The 17,308-nt window shown below is 39.9% G+C and overlaps 1 protein-coding gene across 3 annotated transcripts in view; it reads left to right on the forward strand.

The window, feature by feature from the left end:
• The window catches only part of TBC1D4 (TBC1 domain family member 4), a 100,352-nt gene that overhangs the window by 65,513 nt on the left and 17,531 nt on the right, over positions 1-17,308 (forward strand). For 2 of the 3 annotated variants that reach the window (XM_071431068.1, XM_071431070.1), the window contains exons 5-12: positions 312-444; positions 2,199-2,290; positions 3,062-3,172; positions 3,865-3,984; positions 7,492-7,566; positions 8,537-8,763; positions 10,617-10,766; positions 16,803-16,963. In XM_071431068.1, the coding sequence (XP_071287169.1) occupies positions 312-444; positions 2,199-2,290; positions 3,062-3,172; positions 3,865-3,984; positions 7,492-7,566; positions 8,537-8,763; positions 10,617-10,766; positions 16,803-16,963 (1,069 nt within the window). The remainder of the gene's footprint in view (positions 1-311; positions 445-2,198; positions 2,291-3,061; positions 3,173-3,864; positions 3,985-7,491; positions 7,567-8,536; positions 8,764-10,616; positions 10,767-16,802; positions 16,964-17,308) is intronic. The other variant, XM_071431069.1, reaches the window with a different exon arrangement.

Genomic DNA, 17,308 nt, shown 5'->3' on the forward strand with positions numbered 1-17,308 from the left:
ATATATTCAAGCCAAAAATTCTCACTTATAGTTTCAAAAAATAGTGGGTGCTTTCCCTGCAAGCTTGAGTAGCTGCAGTTAGACATCAAAATTACACTGTCTGGCAGAACTTAAAGATGGTGATCATCTACAAAAAAGGCAGAAAGCTGGAATTCAACCCTGATCTCTTTAAAAAACAGCAAATGCGTTTCTATGGTTTTGTCTTTTCCTTTAATAGTAAAGCATCTGTCTGAGATGTGATTTATAAATCTAATTTTGTGTATATGGCATGTATTTTTGTTTATATACTCTTTTCCCTCCTTCCCATACAGGTTGATGAGGTAATGCTGACCCTGAAGCAAGCCTTCAGCACTGCTGCAGCCCTGCAAAATGCCAAGACACAGATCAAACTGTGTGAGGCCTGCCCTATGCATTCATTGCACAAACTCTGTGAAAGAATTGAAGGTAGCAGCTCAGTTTATCTTCTAATTGTGGTTTGCTGATTTTTCTAGAGGAATAACTTAGACAATATAAGAGCAGAGGTAGAAGTATCCCAGTATGCAATTCTTACTGTCACTTTGCACTCTTTGTATTTAGGTGAGAGTTAGCAGTAATGATACTGCAACAGAATATAATGTTGCTTCTGCTATAAATACATATTCTTTCATCATCATACCTTTCTTAAGCAGAGCAGCAAAACCAACCAGCTGACCTTTCATTTGTTTAGGTTCTTGTTGTTTTTTTTTCTCAAGTTGCATGCTTTCAAAATGACTCATAAAAAGACAATCATGATCAAAAAGGATCTTTCTTTCCTGTGTTCCTTCTTTCCTGTGTGGGATTATTTTTTCCTTCTTTGTATTTATTCCCTCACACACTTCAAGATCTAGTTATATTATAGGAAAATAAATTATTAAGTTAGGAGATTTATATCTAATCAAGAAAATTAAGACAACACCCTCCATTCAGGTAGGAGTAGACAAACTTTTGTAATGTCTCTGGAAGTGAAGTATGCTAGAAGACATGCAAAAAGTCTTACAAGACAGAATTTTTAAAATAAAAAGTTAGGATCCTGTTTTTATAATCATTCTGCTAGGTGTTCTTGCAAAGCATTGTATGCAAAACCAAAAAGTAAGTATGTTATAAAAAGCAAATAGTCAAATATTTTCTGGTGTGGTTAAGGTGGTGCTCGATATTTACAGTTCTCCCATTCGTTCAAAGTCACTGCTGCCACTTGCTTCCCTCTGGTGGATGAAAAGTCAAGTGTAAAATCTTAGTGGGGTGAAATTTTCCTAGTCTGTGACTTATAGTTGCTGGGAATAGCAATAGGTATTCAGAAGTGGTAAGGCTAAGCTGGGAAAGTTTTCTGTAGATGATAAACTACAGAGGCTGCTGTATAAGACAGTGTAAGTAATTTGAAAAGTACCCAGTACCAAAATAAAATCTTCTCTTGGGACAACAACTAGAGTACTGTAGTAGTAGTAGTTTCATAAACTTTTTACTTAGTGACTGAAAAACTTATTTTAATGTCTCTTTCTTTTATCCATCTGCTTTGAGTCTAGAAGTTTAGCAAAATAAAACCTAAAGCTGCATTATTTTGAAAAAAATACTTTATTTGTTCTGATTGCAATTTTCTATGAATGAGACCTACCTTGGATGGAAGAAATCTTCATCTGGTTCAAGGGGTTTGTTTTCACTCACATTTTTTGTTCCTTCCTCGAAGTACCTCTGTGACAAAATGTGCACTTTGTTGAGTACCAGAAATTCTTTCCTTTATTCTTCATTTTTTTCCTAATTCTTAATTTTTCAGTTAAAATCATCTGAAAACTTCCAAGTATCCTGTGTATTGATTATCTCTCCTGTTATAACCTTGATCTGTTCCTTTCCTCCTCTTCTCCCATACAGTTGTCAGGCTTCCAGCTGTCAGTGATCTCTTGGCATTAGGACAGAAGCTACTGGTGGGATAGGGAGCACAACCTTTTACACAGGAGCCAGCCACCTAGCTGCTGCTGGTTATATTTTTGCTGCTAAAGAAAGGAGACAAAGCCATGTGGTTTAGCAAAACCTCAATTATTTTGTATCATGTATATGTTGGATATACAATTGTCATACATCTAACTTGTATAAACTCAAAGGCAGGTTTATATCTTCTACTGTCATTTTGCTCAAAAAGTGTTTTGAGAGTTCATTTGAGAATCTTTAATGGTCCATTCTTTTCCTAGGACTCTATCCACCAAGAGCCAAACTTGTAATTCAGAGACATCTGTCATCGCTGACTGACAATGAGCAAGCAGACATTTTTGAACGTGTTCAGGTAGTACCTTAGAAGCTGTTCTTCCTAATTTGAGGAAGACCATGATAAAATGGACTAGATATTTTTGCTTTTGATTTGTTTGGTTTGTTGTGTAGTTGATCTAGAATTTATTATTTTTCCACCAAAAATCATTCTGAAATAGCATGCTCCAATTTAAACGCATGTGTGATATACCTCTGTTGGAAAGTTCTCTTTCCCAAATTTGCTGAGATATTCTGTGTTCTTATGTAGACTATTTTTTTTTGTTCTGAGCTTAGTTTTTCACCTGTAAACAAGTTTCCCTGCTTGACAGTGATGTGGGAGTAAGCTGAGAGCAGGAGGGACATGTGGGTATCAGGAAATTGTCTGGCATCTTCAGAATTTGTCTTTTTGATTTATTTTGGCACATCATTCTGGTGTAAGCTGATGTAATCTAGTGGATGAGGTATACAATGATTTAGGCTTCCAAAGGATGTGCTCCCCTCTGGATTCCTGAAGAATAGAGTGGCTTGGTTTCCTTATGCCACTTAGAGGGCTGTATAGTAACAGGCTTGGAAAACAAAATGTATGGGTGTAAGGCTCCCTTCTCTCTACAGCCTGCAATATTTTTCAGTTTTTGTTCTATTTTGCCCAGGAGTGTGAAGGCACACAGAATTGCAATTTGACATAATAACAGTGGACTCTGGTGTTTGGTGTATCAATATATTAATTTCAAGGAATACCTACCTAGGAAGGAAAGATAAGCAAATCATGACTTGAAAGACAAACTCCTTTCTTTGCTGTTACTGACAGAAAATGAAGCCTGAAAATGACCAGGAAGAAAATGAACTTGTGATCTTACACCTCCGTCAGCTCTGTGAGACTAAGCAGAAAACACACATCCACATTGGTGAAGCACCATCGGTAAAGCTTGGTTTTATTATTTAATATTATTCATTATTACTTTAATGTTTTTTATTATTCCTCTTCCCCTTTCCAGACTATTAATATGCTGTTTTAATTACTTGTAGGACCACTGCTCAATTTTTTCAGGAGTACCTGAAGCTGGGTGTTATAATTAAGAAAGGACTATACAGGAAAAAAAATCTGATTTAATTCATAGTGGCTTGCCTGAGTTTTATAGGTTGAGGGGACATGACAGGAAGAAAGACAACCAATTAATTTTATGTCTGTATTTCCTTATAGTGTGAGGATAACTCTTCTTTTTCTTTCCCTTTTGATCTGCATGTCCAAGCAATAATATCTAGGAAGCGTAGGACTGAAGAGGGCATTTGTTTTAGTTTAAACTATGAACTTATCTTGCAAAGGGAATGGGCAACAGTGTTGTTAAATTGATATGCCTTTACAATATAGTCCTTCAGATGGAATGTGCCTTTAACTGTGGGTTTGTTTGTTTGTTTGGGAGACTGTTTTGGTTTTTTGTTTGGGGTTTTTCTTTTTGGAAGGAGGGTAGTGTGTTTGTGGTGGTTTTTTTAATAAGGCCAAGGGTATTTTGTTTCTTATGTAACTTGGTTCAGCTCTAGTCTTTGGAAATAGTTTTCACAATTAAAAAAAGAGTTGCCAAAGCTGAATGGTGTCCTTGCTCATTTCAACAGGTCATTTCTAACAGTGCAATTCCAGAAGGCACCACCAGTGGTGGCCGGTTTAAACTTGACATTCTGAAAAACAAGGCAAAGAAATCCTTGACTAGCTCTCTGGAAAATATCTTCTCAAGGGTAAGTTAAACAACTCATTATCATCAGCTGTCCCAGGTATCCTTGACAGCAGAGACCTATCAGATTTTTCTTTGTTTTGTCCTCAATATGATAAATGCTTAATGAAGCAATACCCCTGTTGTGAAATCTGAAACTTACAGCTGGGTTGATTGTGATTTAACTTTAAGAAAGTTTTCTGTAAGGCCACACATATTGAGGGGGAAAAAAGGACAAATTTCTGAATAATGAACATTCATTGTAGGTGGCAAGTGAGCTAGCTGAGTATTGTTGCATGTGTTGCTTCAGAATAGAATTCAATCAGGATGGTTGCATGGTCCCATAAAGAGACATGTTATTGGTTTTGCAAAGTGTAAATAAATGTGCCTGCATATATGGGAAATCTCTCTATTCAGAGAAGCAATACCTTCCAGCTCATAGATAAAATTTCTCGTATTAGGCACTAAGAATCTTTAGAAATCAGTGACAAAGTTCCTTTTGCAGGGAAAAAAAAGCAATAGTCTTAAAAAGTGAGTTGCTTAATTTTAATGTTCCTAGCCAGATAGGATGTGAAATTACAGATAATCACTGAGACTCTCATATATTAAGTAGTCTTTTGGTAAAGAAGTCTGAATGGCAAATTTTGCTTAGTGTCCTCTGCTCAGAAGGGTGAGTCAGAGAAGAGGCATATAGAGAAGTACCTGAACAAGGCTGTGTGCCTGTGTGTCATTACAGAGGAAATGTGATGAGCTGAGCACAGGATAATTTGGACCAGTGACATTAAGTTCCTCCTACTAGTAACTTCAAAAGCACTAAATTGCACTTGTCCTGCAGTTTACATGGACATGTCATAAAGTAACCAACAAATGTAGGATGCCATGTAGGATGTTCCCTGTAAAGGAAACAGAATACTCTTAGCCAGAGAGAATCCTTGGAACTTACAGGTAGGTGTCAAGTTGATCTAGGACTAAAAGTAGCATTAAACTTTCCTGGTCAAATTTGACCTCTCTTGTGTAGCAGATTTTCAAACTAGGAACTTGGTCTGAATATGGAGAGAGAGAAAGGTGACTCTATGTAAAAGAGAGCAAAAGAGTGATGGCAGTCAGAAAATGTGGGTAATTTCAGCAGTTTGGAATGTCATCAAAGGATGACAGCTACAGTTGTGCCTTTGATGTGTCTGGTTTCTTTTCCACATCTAAGGGACATGTGACTGGCAAGTGATCTAACTCTAGTGGTGGGTCACTAACCCTGTGGTGACTGTGAAAGAAGTCATCACTGAAATAAAGCTTTTACAGCCATGCTGGCACTCCAGTCATGTCAAGGAAAAGTAATTTGGATGAAATACACTGCTTAAATTGAAAAATCTCTGAAGGGAAATTTCTTATAAATAGATGCTAGAGGGTTTTTGGTATAGTATGTTTCTTCTCACCAGGGCCACTGAGACATGCTGCATAATATAATATAAGGCTCTACCACAGCTCATGATTGAATTCAAGAGAAGGGGACACCTGAATCTGAACTAGGGCCATTTCAAGTTGGCTGTTTATGAAGTGGATTTGTGATTGTGAGAAAGGTCCTCTCATCTTTACCTTGACAGTACAATAGATCAGGAACAGCAGTATGTTGCAGTGAGTCATGATACACACAGGGGTTCATCCTTGTAGATACTCCTAAAGGTTACACAACACAAGACCAAGAAAAATTACTTGGAGTGCAGCTCAACCACTAATTATTTGTTTAAAGCAGGTACATACAAGTGTCTCTGTGCAGGTGTGCTGTGTGTTATGTGCATACATGTGATAGACAATGACTGTTTCAGTAGTTCTTATTCTTCATCAGGCTATTACAGCAAGCCTCACAGGTCATGGTTAATTCTAACAGTATTTAAGCACTAAATACTTATTGCTGTAGTGGGTTTTCCCCTCCTTAAGCCAGATGCAGATGGTATGATTCAATATACTTAATTATGCATAAGTTGCTGTCTTTATTTAAGTGTACATTTAGTAACAGAGAGACCAAGAAAGAACTTAAATTAATTTTGATGGGTTTTTTTTAAAGTGGCATTCAGCATCATTTATAGATAAATTTTTTTAAATAGAAGTTTGACGTCAGTGTAAGTTGGGGAGAGTCTTAGTCTCCATCTCAGGAAAGTTAGAAAGAAAGAAGTATGTAGGAACTAGTAACTAGGAACCATTTTAGTGGATGGCTTCTTAGCTAGGTAAATAGCATCAAGTGACATTTTAAGCCACTCACTACTTGCCTTAGGAAACTTGTTGGTTTCTGTGCCCTGGCTTCACATAGTCCCAGAGGAATGTCACTTCTTCACTTGTTTGTTTTGCTGGACTGATCTTGTTTTTGTGAGGCTTGAACCAAAAACAGGCTTTCTAATGAGGTACCTCAGAGAAACAAATATAACCTTTCTTTGACCTCTTGAACAGATTTCATCCACTCCATGCTGCACTAACCTCTTCTGTTGTTGTTCTTTCTTAACCAAAAAGTCCTTCTTACAGTGCCAAAAGTATGCATTTTCAAAAGTAGTGAGAAACTTCCAACTTACACTTTGCTCTTGGTTTTTTTGGGAGATTCAGTGAAGAGATGTTTCAGGCAGAGTATTTATTGGTAATGCACTTAAGTGGGATAATGTACTTAAAGGGCACTCAAAGTCTTGAAAATAACTCTTACTGCGAAAAAGTAGGCTAAATAAATTCTGGTGATGTTGACAAAACTTCCCCTGGAGCTGCAAGCATACCAAGAGGAGCTTTGTCTATAATTTTCCTAAAACCTAGGCTATTTTTCTCTTCATAAAGTACTGAAAGCAACTTGCTTCAGCAGTCAGAAGTGTCCAACAGCAAACATAACCAGGGAATTAACATTAGGAGAGAAAGCTATTCAAAAGTGTTGTGGATCTATTGCCTTTTCTTGTGAAACTAAAGGACTGTTAAAAATTGAGCAAAAATCCTTTAGCATAGATTTCTAGCAAATTTGCATCAGTCTTATCTGCATTATAAATGAACAATCTTGTCTTGTCTGGTGCTATTTTGCTGGATTTGCTGCCGAGAGAGCATTTCTCCCCAGTTTTAGTACTTTTACTCCTTTTGCCCAGGTGGACTTAATTTGTCTGAAATGTTAAGATATTGATAAACTGTATCTCATGGGACTGTAGTGTGTCAGGAGCATCCATCAGGAGCAGTGCTTCACAGTACTGAAATCTGGAGTTTTTTGAACTGAGCTGTTTAAGCCAACTTAGCTTTTTTGCCTCAGAAGTGTCAGGAAATACTCACTTGCCTCAAACAATGGAGTGCAGGGTTAAAACTTCTGGGAGCAATGTGGGAGAAGATGCAGTTTGGCCAGCTAAAGATGTCTCTTTCTTGTCAAGACCAGTGCTTGACCCATGATCTTTGGTCCTCTGTCAGACATGTCACATGCCTGAACTGTTGCCTGTATTCACCTGTGCAGGTGTTGCCATCTTTGCCTAACCTTCAGAAAAAGAGGAAGAAGACCAGATGAACTTTCTTGCCTTTTTTCTCGCAGGGAGCCAACAGGATGCGAGGCCGCCTGGGAAGCGTGGACAGCTTTGAGCGCTGCAGCAGCCTGGCTCCTGACAGAGTACGTAAGGAGCTTAGCTCAGACTCGTACACGGCTCTCAGTGCAGCATAAATACAGCACTCTGCTTTCATTTGGAGGAAGTAGAACAAAGCACATCAACTTACAAAACTCAAAGATGTTTCCACTGGGAGGCAGAGGGTGTAAGAAAGCTGGGGTTTATGTTGACTCGAAGCTTCAGCTTTAATCTGATTGCCAGTCCTTTTTTCCTACACTTCCCTTGCTTTTACAAAAAGCAAGGAATTTCTGGTTTCTGCCTTGTTTTAGTGAAGTAATTAAGTAAGGTCATGTCTCAACAAAAGGAAGTGCTCTGAAGGTGAAGAATCCTTTCTGTAAGTAATAGTTGCTTTAGGGAAGTAAGAATTTTTGACCTAAGCCCAGCTGTTGGGGATGCTGTATGGTAGCAAGAGGGTGGAACTCTGTTCACTTTCTTTTTATTTCCTGTTTTTAAAGTTTTACCTCGCATGTGGGTTGGTGGCTGGTGTTCCCAGGAGGTGAAGATTCTGTTTTGGTTTTCCTGCTACAGTTACTCATAAACTGGCTGTGTAATAACAGTCTCTCTTCCAGGATGTCGCTGTGACGGTACAGGAAGTATGCTCGCGATATGTCGAGGAAACTAGCTAAAAGCAGTTTCCCTAGCCTTTTCCATTCCTGTGTTTTCCTGAAAGAGACACAAGTCTGGTAGCTGGAATGCCAGTCCCTGTGAGAGGATGCCTGGAGTAGTTTGTATGTTGTTTGTGCTGCGTATACGGTTGTATTCCTCTCTCCGCTTTCACTTTTTGGAAGAAGGCCGCTGCTGGTTCGGAGTGAACTCTCAGAGGATGTCTGGTTTGGGTGATAATTAGCATACAATAGGCCATGACCCAGAAAGGGGAGAGGCTTTGGTGCCCCGCTGCTGCCTGCCTGTGGGTTAAGTGAGAGCTCTCATTGGGCACAGAGCCTCAGGCCTTACTCCGCCAGCACTTCCTTTCAGGACACTTCTCCGGGCGATTCCCCGCCAGCAACTCCTCCAGCGTCCCCCGTGTCCTCGGCCTGGCAGACGTTTCCCGAGGAGGGCTCGGACTCGCCTCAGTTCAGGAGGCGCGCACACACCTTCAGCCACCCGCCCAGCAGCGCCCGACGCAGGATCACCTTCCAGAACGGCAGGTCCCAGAGCGCCCGCTCCCCGCTGCTGCGGCAGAACGGCCTGGAGGCGGCCAGGTGAGTGAGCCAGGGCAGTGAGCCAGGGCAGCCGTGCCACCGCCCGCGGCCCCCTGCCCACCCTGGGCAGGCTGCAGCAGCCCTGCTCCTGGCAAAGTACGAGAGGAGCTTAGCTCAGGTGGGTTTCTGCACTTCTCCAGGGTTGGTTTGTTCATTTATTTATTTATTTTCAGCCTGTCTTCTCTGCCTCTGAGTAGTTTGGTACCTTGCAGTAACTTCATAGTCCCTCAATTAGTGGTTCAGGGGAGGCATCAATCCATCAAATTGATGATTCAGCCAGATGCCCACGCCAATCTGTTTATTTATTTATTTGAGCCTTTTTGGCAGTCTTGTTAGTCAGACCTTTTGGAAAACAGGCTCTCAGTGCTTTAAGTGGCAGAGATGGCAGCCTGAAACTTTGATGCCAGGATGAAAAGGGCACTAACAGCTTCAGATGTCTGTAGTCGTGTCAGTCAAATCTCACAGAGAGTACGTCCAGCATTAAAACTGGTGAGGAGTCTTGCAAAAGGACACAAGGATTAAGCACATCCACTCAACTCTGAGGCATGTGATTTCCCTATTTGCCTTTCTCCAGAGCTTCCCTCTGTAGCTTCCCTCTGTAACTTCTTTCTGCTTCCTTTTTGGAGACTCTCCAGCTATTAACATATGGAACACTGTTCCTTCAGGAGTTCCTTCACTCAGCAGATGTCTCCACAGTTCATTGTGGGCCTCTTTGGTTGTGCCTTCTTTTTCTCCTCTAGGCTGGCTACCTGCAGTAAGTGACTATACAAACTCCAAACCCTTTACAAAACTCAGGTCCAGATGAGCTGAATTTTTTGCTGTTGGAGGATCACATTCTCCAACCTGTTTGCTATTTCAGTGCTTGGCTGTAATGCTGTTGTTTGTGGGCTCTTTCTAAAAATGGCTTTAAATAGTAATTTGTCATCTATTTGATGTCTACATTAAAATATCAGCGTGAATGCTGCACCAGCTAGTAGAGAAGGGCAACAGATTTTATTCTGTTTTAAGGGAATGGAAGGGAGTGAAGAGTAAGAATGTAGCCTTTGTTACACTGTGTTTCTAGAGAGGTAAATAATGTGTTTTTTACTGAGATAAACTTTTTTTCCCCACTGACTGTGTTGTATGCAAACAGGAAACCCTGACAGTTCAAAGTGAAGGACTTGCTGACTGTATTACTTTGTAATAACTTGTAAGAAGTCACTGATTAAGTGGCATCAGCAGATTTTTAGTCAAAACAGTATGTAGCAGCGTGGTTCTAGGCTGGGATTTTTCATTCTTTCCTTTTGAGGATTAGTCATAAATGTTCAGCAAAAGAAACTGAATTCATTTTCATGTCCTCTCCAGTACTTGTTACTGCTACTAAGTAATGTTTAACTGTGGAGTAGGACTACCTTTCCTAATTTAGTTACTTCACAAAAATTTATCCAGGAGGACTGCATTTACATAATCTCTACTTCCTAATGTGTTGCTTACAAAGGTAAAAGAAAACTGAAGGGGAAGAAACAATGCGGTTTATATTATTGGAAGAAGGTTTCTAAGGATGTTTTCTGAATGTTTAAGAGATTCCTTTTCTGAATATGCTTTGGGAATAAACAAAGCTAAAGAAATAAGGTGGTCTCCCTGTTCTGCAATGTCATTGAAAAGTTTTTAATAGAAATCAGCTCTAACAGCAAAATCACTATCCCCAGGGAGCCTGCCCAGGAATGCACGTGGTGGTACATTTTATCTTCTGGGAAACCAAGTTAATGTAAGCCCAGATGAGGTATTTGGCCAGTGTTTCTAATCTGGTGGTTTTGTTGCTGTATCTGAATCCGTGCTGACCCATCTGCTGTGTTCTCTTGTTGCCTGCACAGTCCTGTGGTCGGGCTTCGGCGCGCTCTCAGTGAGAGTGAATCTGCATCTTCTGGTCTCCCCTCCTCTCTCTCTGCCCCTTCTTTCCTGAAAACCTTTTACCAGGGCTCAGGAAGGTTGCTCCAGCACTCAGAAAGTGACCTCTCCAAGAGGTGAGAGCGTTGTCTCCTGCCTAGTTTTCCAGTGCCACTAGCTTAACAGCAGGATTCCCAGTGGAATGCAGCACATGGCATCTCTCCCACTCTGCCTTGTGCTCCTGCATTTCTAACAGACTCCCGTCATGCAAAAGGGCAAACAGGCTTTTGGATCAAAAAGCCTGTTAAAACTTGAGGCTTCTGTGCTGACATCAAGTAGCTGCCACCTATTTCTGTTGCAATGTTGCAAATCTGCTGCATTGGTTCGTCACATGAAATGCAATGGATTTTAGGAGTGTTATGCCAATTTAATGCTTTCTTTGCTGAATGCAAACCAGCATGTGTTGCCATGATCACTGGCATGTGAAAATAAGAAAAGAGCAGTGTGAAAAGTGTACAGTACTAATGTGGGATGCCTGTGCATGAGGAAGGGGAAACACCAAGTTAACTGGGTGATACTAACTGTGAGATGTTTAGAGAGAATTAACAAATAACTTCTAGCTGAAGAGGATTTGGGAAGAAGCAAAGGTATGAAAAGTGGCAAAAATCCCCCAAACCCATCTTTTACAGACTATCTCTAATTTGGGTTCCAGTCCAGCTTTGTTTCTGTGTTCCCTTTAGACAGCAGAGTTGGTCCAAGCTGAACCAATGCCCAACTCAGTTTCTGCAGGCAATGGACAACATTAAACCCAGCTTTCTGGGTTTTGGGAATGAAGGATTGAGTATTGTATGAAAACTGTATTTTAATGCCAAACTGAAATTGGAAATTTCTGAGACACATCCTTTGGCATTGGTTATGCAGGCAGTTCAATTGCTGTGTTTCATTATAGTGGAGTTTTGAACTCTTGGGGTGGGGAAATCTTCAAGGGGTAATTCCCAGAAGACCCCCATATTTTTACTAAGGTTTTACAGGTTACACATTTCTGTTACCATTTGATCTTTAAATTGTATGGAGACTCTTGTGAAAATGGGATCTCAGTAGCTACAGGTCTTTCTGGGAGCAAGTGGGCCTGAACTGTCATGGTGAGGAAATGGCAATAGCAAGAGTACACTGGTAGCATCTAGTTGGGTTTGTGAAGGGAATGCGGCAGATAGAGTCAGAAAGAAGTGCTGAGTGAATAATACTGATGTGATAAGGATCACTGAGGTAATCCATCACTTCAACTGGCTAACAGAGAATGAAAAATAATGTCCAACTGACAGTGGCCAAAACTTGCAAATATATGTTATGCCGTCAGGTTTAGGAATAAGGGGAAGTTCTGATTTTTTGCAATGTGTCTTTTCTTGTGGATTTCTTCTTTGGTTCGTTGGGTTTTTTTCCTTTGGCTCTTCTTCTCAGAGAGGACCACCATCTATCCCCAATAGGATCAGTGTGAGGTGTTTTTGGCATTCTCATGTGAGTGAGTGTATGATAGGTTGGAATTTAGCACAGTGTGTCAGTGCTTTGCAATCTGCAGACTATAAACTGTTTGACTGTTAGGAACCCTAATTAAAACTTCAGTGCATTTTCCAGAATAATCCTGGTCACTATGCATTCATGAAGTGTGGAATTCCTATTGCACAGGAGGAAAATTCTGCAGAGTCTCACTTCTTTATCATATAGCTTTGAGATTACACATGATGCAGCAGGCAGCGTTTCTTGGTGTTCTGACAAACTTCAACGTGCAAGAGCAGAGACAGTTTCAGTTGGAATTCATTTTAGAAAGATTTTTGAACCGTAGCAGTCAGATGGGCTTATGCAAATAGCATGTTATAGAATGGCATTTTGTTGGTTTTTCTTTTCTTTGTTTAATTTTTTTTAGAGTTTTTTTATTGAATCACAGAATGATTTGGGTAGGAAGGGACCATAATTTAGTTACAGCCTCCCCATACAGTTCCTTTCTTTAAGAAATCAACAGTATAGTGAATTTTGGCATCATAATATTTATGTTGATGCCAAAATGAATACTTTCAGAATGTTTCAGCCTTCAGAATGTTTTTATGGCATTGTCAATATATTTCTCTGGAGAGAAGGCTGGGATGGAAATGGTCTCCACATAATCTTGACTTTTGACAAGTGTGGTGTGCAACATTGAACAGAATTGCAGATAAGGATTAAAAAAAATCTGGTCAACATAAAGGTAAACAAGCTTTTTAATATAAACACTAAAGCAACAATCTTCAGTGTAGGTTTGACTAGCCCACAATTTCTCTGTTCATTGTGTTGCTGTGCAAGGATAATTTAAGCTGAATTTGAACAGATTCCTTTTTTTAAAACAGCTTTGTGTCTCGTGAAAGAACTAAAATACTTGAGAATATTCTTTAAATAAAATAGCAGAAAGTAATTATTCAGAATAAAAATATATGATGGAGTGAGAACCAACAGAGGGGTGTAAGCTGATATAAACTGGTTTTTCTTCTTCCCAGAAGGGAGGAATGCTTCATGTAGTAGTCTTACATGTAGGTCTGCCAGCTTAAGTGCTGGGAAGTTGAATTCTGTACTTGATCTGGGGGATTTTGTACCATCTCAGCCTCCAAATTGTAAAGTAGGTTGCATTTATTCAGTTGCTACTTAGAGCAATCAAGAAGAGACATTGAAATGAAAGCAAAAATGGGAAAAATACAAGTCTTGGCATGAGCAACAACAGTATTTACTCTCAAGTCATTTGGCTTTCATGGGCTCAAGTGCAAAATAATTCAGGTAAGTATTATGTAAAGAGTTCACAAGAAATGGGGGGGGTAACATTGTGGTTTTTAAAATATCAGTCTTCGGGAGCATTTTGAAGAACGGTTTTGGGAAGAGATTTAGATAATTAAAACCAAGCAATATTTGTAATCTGACCAATTTTTTGAGATTTCTTCTTTCCTTACTTTTTATTTTCTTCCCCTGAAGTAGCTGTCTCATCTTCATGCTGTGCATTATCTGATAGAATAGTGAATGGGTGAAACTGAGTTGCAGTTACCTGAGATAAAACCTTACATGATCAGTACTGTGTACTCTTGAGTACTTGGGGTATTGCTTCAAACAGCTTCAGGGTGAAAGTAGAGACTGAAATATTTGAGGCATTATACTGAATTTACAGCTGCTCACTTTTTATTGTATACAAGCTGATAAATGTGTTTTGGTTTCTGTATTGGGTCAGAAGTGTAGGGTAAGTAGCCCTACAAAGAACCATCATTCTCCAAACTGACTTGTGATACATGTGTCTTAAATACAGAATATTACATTGTTATCTTTTTGCAGTGATTCTTCCATCAGGTGACCTTGCAGCATGTTTCCCTTGTAGATGGGAAGATGTCCACCTAAGGTGTCTGTGTAGGTGGTAGTGAAAACTCTGCTCTGCTTTTCCGTGGCAATGACTGAGCTCTATTTAAGAAGTTGTTTTTCCTGTTTTGGAGATTCATTGGCTTAGTCTCTCCACTCATATTAATAAACCTCTTCATTTTGTGGGAGCTGATAGCTATTTTTCTTTTTCTTTACCCCCACCCTGTTTAGAGAAACTTTTTTTTGCACCAACCTCCTGAATCTTTTCATTAGGGTGGGAGACTACCATTTTACTCTGACTTCTTCCTGCTTTTGCTTTGTTAGGGTATTTTTTCACACCTTCAGATCTGATACTAAGCTAGGAGTTGTCTGTCTTGAAATGAGGAAACTCTCTTTGCTCCCTTTCAACCCTCCCTTTCTAAAGCTTGGTGTTTTCCTGGGTTAATATGACAAGGCGTGTTTCTGAGCATTGCAAAAGTTTTCCTCTAATCACTTGCTCTTTGAAAGAGAAGGTGATTAGTATTAGTTGCTTTAAGTGACAGGGGATTTTTTTGAAGGGAGGATTTAACAAGAGAAATACAGGTCTTCAGAGCAGTATGATTTGCATGCTTCATGAGGTAGTGTATGTGATTAGTTCATCCCAATGTAACCTCCATGACTCAAATGTTGTAAACAGGTTAGTTTCATACCCTAAAAGAGCCACCTTCTTATTCTGACTTTTTTGTGAATTTTGCTACTTTAAATTGAACACTATTCCTGGGACTGTCTAGAAGCACAGGTAGCTGAATGTAGATTTTTGTACATAGCAGTAGAAAAGAACTTTTCCTTCCCTTGTTATGTAGCATCTGTTTGGTAAGCCTTGGAATGACTCAGTTTTTGTGTTATAACATGTGATGATATGTAGGACTTGAAATAGTAAGAAGTAGCTCTGTTACAGTTATTTATAGAAACATAAGTTAGAATTATATATATCCAAACTCAGTACCCCATTTCCAAGAGCTGGACTGAAATACCTTTGAGAAACAGCACCTACAGGTTCAGAATGAGTGTTACAGTCTAAGTAGTCTGTGTTTGGCTACCACAAGCAGTGGTGACCCATCATCATCAGAGACACAGAGTTAGACAAAGAAGATTGTCACAGTTGCTGTTTAGGTTAGAGCAGCATGGGGATCTACTTAGACCACCCACCAATAAATAGTGTGATGCTGCAGGGAGCTGGGGCACTATGGAAGCTGAATCAGGAGTGGAGGACAGTTCAGACCATGTGTCATTCAGGGCTCCCAGCTGGTAGAGCTGTTCTTGGAGAAGAGCAGGGGTTGGTGCCTTGTGCTGGTTAGCTGAGTTTGAAGTGGTGGTTATTTCTCTGCCAGGGTACAGAAGGAGGGTCTGATACCTTGGTATGATAGTGAGTCTGGTTGGTCACTCAGGCTGACAAATATCAGGGAGCTGTTGTAGGTCATTTGCATAGTGACAGCTTTGGTGACCAAAAAGGCCAGTCCTAGCTTGGTGAATTCAGCACATTCATTGAGCACAGAGTTTTAGTTATGAAGTGATGATTAAGATAGTGTAGCTGGTAGATTGGTGTAGCTGAAACTTCATAGTCCTCCCTTGCAGATCTCTCCTGTGCAAGCCAGATGTGGGGGGATGGACTCCAGCTGCAAACTACCATCACCTGCAACTGCCTTCCCTCTAAAAACGTAATGAACGTGCTGGGCTTTCCTTTCATCTAACTTTTTAGGATCCTTGCACTATAGCACTGAAATTGGTTACAGGATGAAGGTTTAAGTGTAGCTACTCTTTTGATATAGCAGTTTTCCCTGTGATGAAGGTGAAGCTGTAGAAACAGCTCCCTCTGATGCTCTCTTCCTAAAAGGTTGTAATTGTACCTTTTGCTGTTGACTTTACATGGAAGGATTAGTGGCAGATAATCAATGTGCCCATTAGTATACAATATCTGTGCACCTAATTTGCTGCCACAAATGGAAAATTCTGAAATAGTTCTGAAATTGGATAAAATACTTATAAAAGCTAAATGTCTTCTGGCAATAATCAGTAGAAAGGTGTATTTGGTGTGTCCTCCCTGTAAAGCTTTCCTGTATCCTCTCCTTGTTTCTTCCAGCAGCCTAAGATAAAATTATTAATTATTAAAATTAATGTGCAATTATATTTCTACATGGCATCTGGGGAGAAGATTTGCCCTCTGTTTGCAGGGTCTCTGTTCCTACAGCTGATGAAACATGAGGACATGTGTCCCCATTTATCCAAGTGAAGCATACACTTCTTGAGGCTTAGGAAAGAGACTATATGGGAAGGCAGAACATTGTCTCCAATGAAATATTCACCTGTGAGCTCAGCATGACATTTAAAATGGCACTAAATGGAGTGTTGTGCTCCACTGGAACACCATCTCTGCTTTTAGGGGTGTTACATCAGATCACTCCCAGAAGACAGATGTGTAGCAAAACAAAACCCGTTGCTGTCAAACTTAGAGGCAAAGTATTACCATATTTCTCTCTTAGCTTCTCAAAAAGTTAAGCTTTTATTGTGAGCTTCCAGCTGAGCCCTGTATGAATGCTATGAATGCTTCCTGGTGGTATATAGTGCTAACTTCACGGCACTGTGCACAAGAAAACAATTGGGCACTTCAGCATTCAAGGTGAAGCTCACACACAGCACGCTTTGCCTTCTTAAGCTTCCCCACAAATGCTCCTGCAGGTTTGGTTATACATTAGACAGAATTAATAAAGGGTTTTTTTCCTCTACAAGGAGTACTGACTTTAAATACCCCATCTGCTTTTTCTTTCCTTCAGTGATGGGGAGGGAAAGAAAAGAACATCAACCTTCTGCAGCAGTGAATCTCTAAATGCTGCGGGGGCCACGCTCACACCTCGCCGCATCTCCTGGCGGCGGAGAATATTCCTGCAGGTAGCTTCACCTATGAATAAATCTCCTTCCAAGATGCAGCATCCAGGTCTGTGTGTGCTTTTAAAGAAAATAAACAAGCAGTTGTTACTTAATACTGTAGTGAACTGCAGCATGTGATAATAAGAAAGGGAGAAGGGAGTCAGTGTGATACAATATTCATGCTAGAACCTTGCCAAAGATCAGTTGTGCTCATTTGGCTTTAGACTATTTAGGTTTTTGTTGCTTTGAAGAGAGGATTTTGGCATCAAAATTAAATGAATTGCAATCTGCCATAGCTGCTGTAGCAAAGGAAACTAAGACAGGTCTCTTTCTGACAAAGATAATATTTTTAACAGTTAGGAATTTTTTACCCTGACCTGTGTACATAATAGGAGTGTTTGGTAAGTTTTAT

This window comes from Agelaius tricolor, unplaced genomic scaffold (assembly GCF_023055355.1).
Source record: "Agelaius tricolor isolate 1412-34295 unplaced genomic scaffold, bAgeTri1.0.p SCAF_7, whole genome shotgun sequence".
In the NCBI taxonomy this organism is placed as follows: domain Eukaryota; kingdom Metazoa; phylum Chordata; class Aves; order Passeriformes; family Icteridae; genus Agelaius; species Agelaius tricolor.